The sequence below is a fragment of the Megalops cyprinoides genome, chromosome 12, assembly GCF_013368585.1.
Source record: "Megalops cyprinoides isolate fMegCyp1 chromosome 12, fMegCyp1.pri, whole genome shotgun sequence".
NCBI classification, from domain to species: domain Eukaryota; kingdom Metazoa; phylum Chordata; class Actinopteri; order Elopiformes; family Megalopidae; genus Megalops; species Megalops cyprinoides.
Genome location: NC_050594.1, coordinates 27,642,106 through 27,651,979, shown reverse-complemented (window position 1 = coordinate 27,651,979; position 9,874 = coordinate 27,642,106). Strand labels below are relative to the sequence as shown.

Below are 9,874 nucleotides of genomic sequence, written 5' to 3'. Positions count from 1 at the left end.
GAGGAGGCTAGTTTTTTTTTTCTTTCCCACTTTTTAAAGGACTTCGACATCAGGGAAGAATGTCTGGAAACGAAGAAAGCGCTGCCTTCCGTGAAAGATCTGACAAGGAGGTTTGGAGGCTCTGCTTATAAACGCAGGTAAACCATGCAAAATTAGTCAAGTAAAAATCTCGATTTAAAAAAAAAAAAAACATTAAATGAAATTTGCACCTTCAACATATGCTCCTTTGCTATTGCAATGTTACATCCACAAACACAGGACTTTCATAAGCAATATTTTGTTACTTGAAGCTGTTGTTCTGTTCTCAAGAGCAAAAGGTTCGCCAGCTCCTGCAAATGAATAAAACACTCAAGTCCTATTCATCCTCGTATGTCGTAGTAAAACTAAACTCTCCATTTGGCAACTTAAACGAAAATATGTGTGACAAGTATAGAGGAGCAGCGATATCACAGAAATCTGGTTGGGAAGACTCCTCACAACAAACCGACTGTGTCTTAATTAGAGACACAGCCCACATCTGGAAAGCCAGAGGCCCTCGCACAAAGGCCCTTTCTGTCTGCACTTGAGTGACAGCACTTAACCCTGCTCTGAGGGTTCCACAACTGCTTGGTATGGATATGCAGGCTTCTTCCTTGCATGTCTTTAAAGTCACCTCTAACTGGTAAAAGAATACCGAACGAATGCACACAAGCAGTGGAAAAAACAGTGCATGCGCCGGCAGAGAGAGCATGTGTAACACAAGATCAGCTGTTTCCATTTTGCCTCAAACGAAGTCTTCTCGTTTACAGTGCTGGAATTTTTTTCCGTGCCTCGCCGCTCTGGGACGGACCTCAGAAGAAGAGGCCTTTCTCTTTTTTGGGGCTGTGCCTCTGCAGATGTAGGTTGTGCTGGGAGAGCCACTGAATGGAGACCTGGTAGAGGAAGCTCGGGCCGTCCTGGCACCAGGGGGGCGCCAGCAGCTGTGGGAGGGACGGGAGGGAATAGGCGGGGGTGAGCAGTGCAGAGTCAGGTGGACAGGCAGCCACAGCTCCACCAGTTAAATGGTTAAACGCATGAGCTCCCATCGACCTCAGACAAGCTCAGATCATCTCCCTTGCTGTGGAGGCCCCCGGGGTGCCACAAACACACACACACACACACACACACACACACACACACACACACACACACACACACACACACACACACAGGCATTAATAATGTACAGGACTTTGTTAGGAGCTTGAGGATCACACTACTGCCACCCACCTGCGGCGTCCGCATGAGCACGTATATAACGTAATCACACACACCTCGCTCATTAGGAAGGGAGGAAGAGCTTGGCTCAGAGTGAGCACGAGAACATCAAGAAGCGCTCCCCGCTCTTTGTCTCCCTCGCAAACAACGCGCGCACCCGCTGCCCCCACCTTGGTTTGGATCAGCGGCCTCGCGGGGGGGCTCGCCGGCTCCCCGCTGGCTTCCTCGGGGTCCGTCTCCGCGGGAGGCGCGGTCTGCTGGAAAGCAAGAGATGAACAAATGAGGCTGAGAGCTGTGAGGAGGAGGAGGTGGAGGAGGACGAGGAGGAGGACGAGGAGGAGAGATGCCAGACACTGATGCAGCCGGTTGGCAATATGGAAATGAAGGCGTCTTCCTCACGGGGCCAGGGCTGAGAGTCATGGCCATCAAACAGTTCACCTCATAGAAAGGTTCTGGTCTTAAAAGACAGATCCATTCATAATTTGTTGTATTATCTGTATAACATATTCATATATATAAATGAAGGAAAGGTTCTGAGGCACCTAATATGCTAAACAGCTATCATTGACCTCAATGGTCATAAAACTGTTTACAAGAATCCTTAACATTACCATTGTGTTCTTAAAGATACATCGAGCTGTTGATATGCTAAACGTGTCAACAGAAAGGAAATCACTTGTGGACATTATGATCTGCTTTGGAACCACTCTCACTACTCGTAAATAGATCAATTTGTAGATTTTACTGTTATGAAATGAAACACTGATTTCTTTCATTATTTTCATCATACAGTCCTTACTGGCTTAGCTTTCACATTAAACATAATCTGTGCATTATGAACATAAACTGCTGGGAACACATGAGTGCAGACTAAAGGGTGCAGGCAATCTGACAAGAGGGAGCATGGTCCTTCCAAATGTTTCTAGGTGTTCCACCTGACGGGTACATTTTTGGTATAACTGCAGATCTTTGGTACTTGCACAATATATACAATGAATCAGACCATTAAAGACTCAGAGGAAATGTTATTAAGCTGTGATGCAGCTACAATGTTTACACAGAGGCAAAACTGGACTGGAAGGTTTAATACCAACTGCTGCTGTCGAAAGTCTTTGTGAAGGAATGGATCCTTCTCTGTGCTGTTAGAGGGCCTTTTTTGCCAAAAAATTTCAATACTTTAATGGCTTGTATGGATGCATGCTTGTCAAGCTCCTCTTAATATTTCATGGGCTGCTGTCACATTTGTCTGCAGCATGAAGGCAGTCTGAGACGAGACAGAAAGCCACACGACAGGGACTGTTTGTCACATCAGGTGCTGACGCCGAACACCAATCAGAGGGGTTATCCTGCTTTAAATCTAACTACCCTGATAAAACGTCGATAGGATCCAGCCCAGGAAGCCCATTAGACTTGGTGTAAATTCACAGGAAGTATAAACAATGCATATCAGCCACTAATGCGCTTTCTGAGTGGAGTCAGCGCTGCTCTCTCGCACAGATCAAAGATAGAGCTGCAGCTACTCTGCTCGTCCCCTGAGACTGGCTATAGGTTACCATCAATGCATGATCTGTGCCTACTTATGTATGCCCACATCCCAGAGAAGCACAGTGTCTCCGGGAAATAAAGTCATGGTCGGTTGGTTTATTTGCAGCATGTATTACTTCCACACATGAACATTGGAGGAGCTTTATTTCATTACATCTTTACTAGAGTTGCTTGTTCTACTGTTCTGCTAAACGTATCGTCGCGTATAGCATTCACCTCAGAGAGTGCATCCCACTCATTAACTTGTTCACTGTTACTTTCAGTAAAGGGGCTTGCTGTTATTGATGGAATTTGCCTTTCTTAAGTATGCATAAAATATTATATGAGTGGATGGAATGGAATGATTATGGATGTTTAGTAAACATGGCCCTTAAAGCAGAAGTTTATATTGACTGTATCCGCTTTTAAATTTAGCATTGTCAGGTCTTGTGTCTAGACACATAAAACTTGTTTTTCCCTCTACTTTAAAGGCTTCTGTTGCTGCAGAAGAATCCTGTAGCTCCATCTAGTGGATATGCACACCTCTGCATTTATATGGGCGTGACATAAACAAAACACCACAATAACAAATGATTTGCCTAGAAAAACACTGGCAGAAACTTTGATATCCCCATTACCACAACATGACAGTTAAGTACCAATTAATACTAATGTAACATGAGAAATCAGGAACGTATTTCCAAATTATTGACATATTTTGGCAAAAGATTGGGGCTATTGTCATCCATGTTAACGTTCTTGCTGGTTCTTGTGAGTTTAGGAGGTGTTGGTGCATGCCATTTCCTCCCCTCCTCACTCACCTGGTGCAAGTCGACATTTTCAGGTGCAATTCTGAGAGCGGAGAGCAGGCATTGAAGAGAGTGGGGGCAGGGACTGGGCTCAGCCAGCCTCAGTCCGCTGGGTTCCTTTAACAGACACCTCCACAGGGCGGCAGCATCACTGCACAGCGGGCGAGAGACACACACACACTCCTTCACCATGCAGATGGGGACGAAGCATTTCCATGAGCTTATTCAATGCTTTAAGCACCAATCTGAGGCCATCTGATTGATAGAGATATCAGTTACACCATTCCATATAATACTGAGTGCCTTGCAAAAATATTCAGACCCTTGACAAATTCTCACATATTGCAAATGATATATTGAAATTTCTTTTTTATTTCTTTTTAAAATTTTATTTTACTTGGATGCTGTGGGTTGCCATGTCTAAATGAAAGTGGAAAAAATCTTATTTAATGGGTTTTCATTTCAGGCTTCTAGGCAATAACATAAAGAAATTCTCAAAGGGTGTATGGACTTTCTAGATCCACTGTGTGTGTAAATATATACAGACTTTAAAATGGTTTGGTTAAAATAGCAGCATATTAATAGCAGGGTTGGCTCAGAGAGCTTCTTCTGTACCATATCACAGGAGAGCTTGATGTAAGGGTTTCTGACATTTTTTCCAACATTTGTGACAGGGGTCTGGCGTCAGTAGTGGCAGAATCCTCTGATGTGTTCACCACTGGGAAATAATCATGGAAAACCTGCAAGGGTCTTGGCCATTCAGGAACCTGTAGGAAAGTGTGGCCCATCAGAACAGGGGAAGAAACAAGACATCATTTGGATTTTTGTCTTGCTGAAGAATAAAGTCACAGGACGATAGAAAATAAAACACCAAAACATTTTAACAAAAACACTGTTATTACTGTAATGTTTTTGTGAGAGAATAATTGTATTTGCAGAACTTCTAAGGTCAATTCAACTGTATATGATACTAAATTGTCATTAAGACTCAAATTGGATGAATCACCAGATTAGTCCATTTGCAATAGTACAAAAGTTACAGCTGCAATATACATTAATGCCAGAGGGATACACTGACTTAACGTTAATCCCTATCTACATGTTATAGATCAGATATGTAATATCCAATGTTGTTTTGAAGAACATCACAAATCTTGCTGTTGGGATATCATGTTTCTGTTCAGCTTGTTGCAACATTTTCATTTGTCTTCTCTGACCGATTTCCGATGTCATTGTGAATACATTACCACATTTTATAAAAGTCTACTGTGTAATTGTCCATATTTTACTTTAAAAACACCCTAAGTATACAGATGTAGCATTGGTACATAGATCCAAAAGTGGGGTTTTGACAATGAAAAATAGTGCCAGACGTCACTGTGTTTTCACAACACTATTTTGAACAAAATATTCTGTATGAAGGATGAGCTTTGGTGCTATGTAGCCTAACCTGTAATCTGCATGTTCATTTTATCTTTAATATAGGTAGATGGTTTTCTTCACACATACCTGATAATGTGTATTAGAAGTGATGCAAAAAAAGCAAGTGCCTGACTGATTTCTGTTTTTATTTGTTCAGCAAAGGATTACAGTACAATTTCAGTATTCCACAACTGACTCAAGAAGCTATGGTTATGAACTAATATAATTTCCCTTTCCAAAGAGCCAGCCTCAGTCCACTGGTTTCTCTCAATAGACACCTCTACAGGGTGGCAGAGCATGGTATTTAGAGGTTATCATTAAATAGGAATTGGTGTATTTACCTACAATATAATGCTGCTTCCTGCTGGCAGTTATAATTATGTTTAATGTATGGAAATTGCTACAGATGCACCTAAAAATAACTCGTCCTATGTTATACTTTATTCAAGAAGAATTCAGATTATACTCCTAGAAATAACAGATGAACCTCATTACCGTTTTGACAGAACTGAATGTTGGAAAATATGCTTTTTGAAGCATATCGTAAATATGAACGTGATAATAAACATCACAGGCCTATCTTGGTCTGACAGGGTTTTTGTCCATTGCCTTAGAAAGGTTTGCCTTAATTGGTGGCTGTTCCGTTTTCTCCAATTAAAGTTTACCAAATCGCTTCCATTTAAGCATAGGCCAGCGAAGATGAACAAATATTCTTAATCAAACCTTTTCTTGCGCCCTTGTTGAATGTTGCGAAGTTTCCATCTTAGTCGAATGTTTTTGGAAAATGAATGCAGGCGAAGTGCAGAGTCGGTGATCCTCTTCGAAGGCATTCCACTCTCCAAAAGAACTGTCCAGATTTGCGTTGCTCGTAGTTTGAGGACTTTGGGCAGACCAATCCTCGACATCCCAGGAATTATTGCCAGTTTTGCTGATAAGATTTCCTTCGTAGCAGTTAAAAATCCCTGACTCATTCATTTTCATGTGATGGTAATACATATACGGGTGGATGAGGAAAGTTACTTCAATGTGGTAGCAAGAACCAAGTAACAAGAATTTAACAAGAGCGTCTTACAAAAGCAGTCTACAAAAGATCCTCAGTTTTATGAATAAGAAAAATGATCACTCGGTTTGATTTCAGTGCCGTCATCTGCCCTAGTCCCTTGACCTCCTCGTAGCTTCCTGTAAATACAACTGTGTAATATCTGAATTTTCATTTTATGCAAAAAAGGCAGGGGAGGCCTTATTGTTCATTGTTCACAGAGGCGTCAGTGACTTTTGCGGGCACTGCATTTCTCTTCTGTTGTCGAAAATACATGTTTAATTTAAGTAAAGAACCGCGTCGATCAAGGTTCTCAGTCCGGTAATAGGATGTTGCTACGAAAGAGACAGAGATTGCGTAATAGTCTAATTTACAGCCTTGCCCTGGACCGTAAGATAAATCCCTACTTTATTGCATATCGTTGAGAAGGGAGTAATAAAACCTTTAGATCACAGTAGAAGAAGGCGCATTGTTTTTATCCATGCACAGGCCTAAAGGCAAAGATAAAGTGCATACGGCTGTAAGAGTCCTCGCGAACTCACTTCCCCCCTCTCTTTGGATACTAAATTGTTTGGAAACCGGTTATCCGCAAACATCTTAAATATCTCTGGTCGGATTTGTCTTTTCATTCTGGGAAGAACTTTCTTTCTTTAATCCATCAATTTAGCAAAACTCGACATACGTAAATTGTACTGTACCTCGTCGCAGGTGATGCGTTACAGGTGCATTCTCGGATCCATAAATAAAATGCCTGCAAAGTTCCCCTTCCTACCCTTTGGTACGCAAACTTCCTGTAGCCCACGACCAATAATAACAACAGGAGGAGCTTGGTAACTATCTCAGATAAACTATTCTGCGTTTATGTTGAAAACAAGGACGTGAATGTGACTTGCATTATCGCCACATTCAAACTGTAACATGATATAGTAGTATTATAAAATTTCCAACAGGCCATCTCGGTAATTTTTCTGTACGGAATGCCACGATTTCATGTGTTCAAGGTGTTTTATTTAGAACGACAACCTACACGAATGCTGTCCTGCCAGTCTACGTAAACATACTGGCCAAGCCGTCGGAATCCGGTTAATTCAGTTGCGAAGTGTTGCCAAAGTGAATGCGTCCTCGGCGTTGAACCCGGAAGTCACCTAATTCTCTCAAGCACCCGATAATTCAGAATAAGGAATATGGTAAGGAGGTGGAAAAAACAGGGGAGGTACATTTATTGAACAATGACAAATTAATTTATTAATCAGCTTCTGTTCGTTCAATTCGTACCCCTAGTTTCATGTTGTTGCATAAGCTTTTTTTCCTGTTTACCACGGGGTTCACAATTTTACTTCTCTATCTTCAGAGCAGTGCAGTAAACGCCACCTTCATATGAGGGTGATAGTCTTCTGGAAAACCTCTCAATCCATTAATCTCGGTCCTTCTAATCTCTTAACTCCACAGCTGCAAAATAAACAGGCCACTGCCATTAGAGCGGTGAAATCTTACATTTTAAACATCCGCCTTTAAAATCTCCGTTTTCCGCTTGCAGCTATTCAGCCCCCCTTTAATGCTTTGCAGGTCATAATGCATATCGATGGATATGTGTAAATCATGACACTCGCCCGTCATATCTGACTTAGCACACTATGACACTATTTATACCTGGGAAACTGTCCCCTGGTAACTGCTGCTTGCAGAAGTTGTGGTTAATATTGTTGCATACTTTATATACTGCAAAACGAAACAATCTAGAATAATCGTATTGTCTCTGTATTGTATTTATTCCCCAGCTGTAGACTGTGGATGTAAATTACTCCAGCCTCAAACGTATACTACTTATACTACTTGAGATGTATCTGACCTTGGTATGTACATTTAGTAGACACCTGTAAATAATGGTAGATATTCATTGTCAACAGTAGAGGGCGCCTTTTATATAATCAGCTTTTTTCCATCGCAAAATATTGCATTACGCCTCAATTAGATTTTCTTGGTTGGCTGCGTGGTAAAAGGCATAGATGTTCGTACACTTTGTAATTAGAAGAATGCATTTTTGAAACCAAATTTAATTTTGTTCCTCTCTTTGAACCCAATCCAGGTATAACAATTAGTACGATATCTCAACAGAAGAATTAATGATTTGAAAACAACAGATACAGCACAGATATGTTTTATTTTGCATCTTATGTATGACTTCTGTGAGATGGTCACACACTTAAACATCTGTTATTTAAAGAATGAAAAGTGGATGCTGTAATCACTTCTAGGTTTGTCTGAGTTCCCCTGTAAGAGATCTATTTACAATTATAAGACATGGAATGGAAATTTATTTTGGGCAACACTGTGTGTTTGCTTGTATGGAGTATGACGATGGTAAACAATTTACAGTGTATGACAGTTGTTTCTTGCGTGAATTGGACACGGCAAGAGTCATTTTAAAAGCTTTGAAAATATCAGATTCTCTGACACACATAATAGATATTTATCTTTAAAGCTATGAAATATAGTGTTACAGACAACAAAAGGTAAGGAATGTTGAGGGAATGAAGTATAAGTATAAAAGTATTACATAAGTATAAGAAGTATAAAACTGCAGATAAAGACACCATGGTGGACATTTAAATGGACACATTAACATATACATTACATTACTGCATATTTTGGATATCATGTGCAAATACTGTATGCAGTTTCCTCTTTGCACTATTTACTATTTGCTTTATGATATGAATCTTACTGCATGTGTATTTGTCCTAGGGAGGAGAGCTGTATGTGCATATTCAGAACTTTGGTACACACTGCTGTTTACAGTATCATCAAAAAGAGTATTGTAACTATTTATTAATTCCTATGACTCCCTGTGGTTTGGATTCAGCAGAACTGTAGTAATGTTTCAGCATCAATAATGCATGAAGGCAAATGAGACTGCCACCATCGGCATGTTTACTGATGGGTGCAGTTTAGTGGATGCTGAATATTGCCATGACCAGGCACTTTCTCTCTTAAAGGTGCATGAGTGTATTGCAACACTGGAGGTCTGAGGTACCAGTGAGAGTTTGACCATGCCACAATTAATTTGAAAATGTGTGGTGCATAATATTCCAGTGCATAATATGACCACTGGAAGGCAACCAAGAAAGGACATTGTGTAATGTGTGTCCTTGATGCCATCTCCACAAAACGATTTAATCATACTAGAATTTTGGAAAGTAGCCTACGTTTACTGAAGTATTACACACTAAGATAATGTGATAGGGTAGCAATGTGTGATCTTAAATAAAATAAAAATAAATAAACTAAGTAGCATGGATAGTGTTTTGAAATCATAAAAAACCTACCCAAAACACACCCAGCCAGTCACAATGATACTTTGTTAAAGGACAACGACTGGAGTAAAATAAAACTAAATGAAAATTGACCTTTTTGCTGGTCTACCTTCCATACAAATGGCAGAAAAGGCTTAATTACTTCTAAGTCAGTCATTGATTAGTCAGCTTGCTAGTCGTCTACCAATATACCTAAATAAGTTGCTAACTAGCTATCTGCTTAGTTGGATAGCTTGCTGCTTAGCCAGCAAGTAAACTAGCAACTTCTCAGGTACAAACTACCAGTTTTTTAAATTGAATCAATTCTGTTTTGTTTCTCTCTTAATAATAATTAATAAGTGATTAAAAAAACATGGTTCTAAATCACAGAGTTTAAAAAGAATTGGCCTATTGTGCAAGCATATTCATTGTAAGACATATGAATTTACATACCCCTGGCACTCAAATGCAATGTCTCTCTGGCATGAACATTATACAGTTCCTGGTACAGCTACAGTAGACAGCTAAACAACTTGTTCAGTGTTTCAGCA

General features: G+C 40.3%; 1 protein-coding gene across 3 annotated transcripts; it reads right to left on the bottom strand.

Moving 5' to 3' along the window:
- On the bottom strand, positions 1 to 6,937 carry si:dkey-229e3.2. 3 transcript variants are annotated; one of them, XM_036542561.1, is made up of 5 exons: positions 5,715 to 6,937; positions 4,185 to 4,336; positions 3,582 to 3,720; positions 1,407 to 1,493; positions 1 to 959 (listed from the first exon to the last, which is right to left on the bottom strand). In XM_036542561.1, the coding sequence occupies exons 1-5, from the start codon at positions 5,985 to 5,987 to the stop codon at positions 831 to 833; spliced, it is 780 nt and encodes a 259-aa protein (XP_036398454.1). In that variant the 5' UTR covers positions 5,988 to 6,937; the 3' UTR covers positions 1 to 830. The 3 variants fall into 3 exon arrangements, with proteins under 3 accessions (XP_036398454.1, XP_036398455.1, XP_036398456.1); XM_036542562.1 differs by having other exon boundaries at positions 1,407 to 1,490; XM_036542563.1 differs by having other exon boundaries at positions 6,729 to 6,937.
- Positions 6,938 to 9,874: the final 2,937 nt, after the last annotated feature.

What these genes read in the sequence shown, in the direction of transcription:
- si:dkey-229e3.2 (XM_036542561.1), bottom strand. Translation starts at nt 5,987, where the DNA reads ATGTATTACCATCACATGAAAATGAATGAGTCAGGGATTTTTAACTGC. An exon ending in CAACAAGGGCGCAAGAAAAG is followed by an intron (nt 4,337 to 5,714) that starts GTTTGATTAAGA and finishes ACTTTCCTACAG; the next exon opens with GTTCCTGAATGGCCAAGACC. An exon ending in TCAAGCTCTCCTGTGATATG is followed by an intron (nt 3,721 to 4,184) that starts GTACAGAAGAAG and finishes CCCGCTGTGCAG; the next exon opens with TGATGCTGCCGCCCTGTGGA.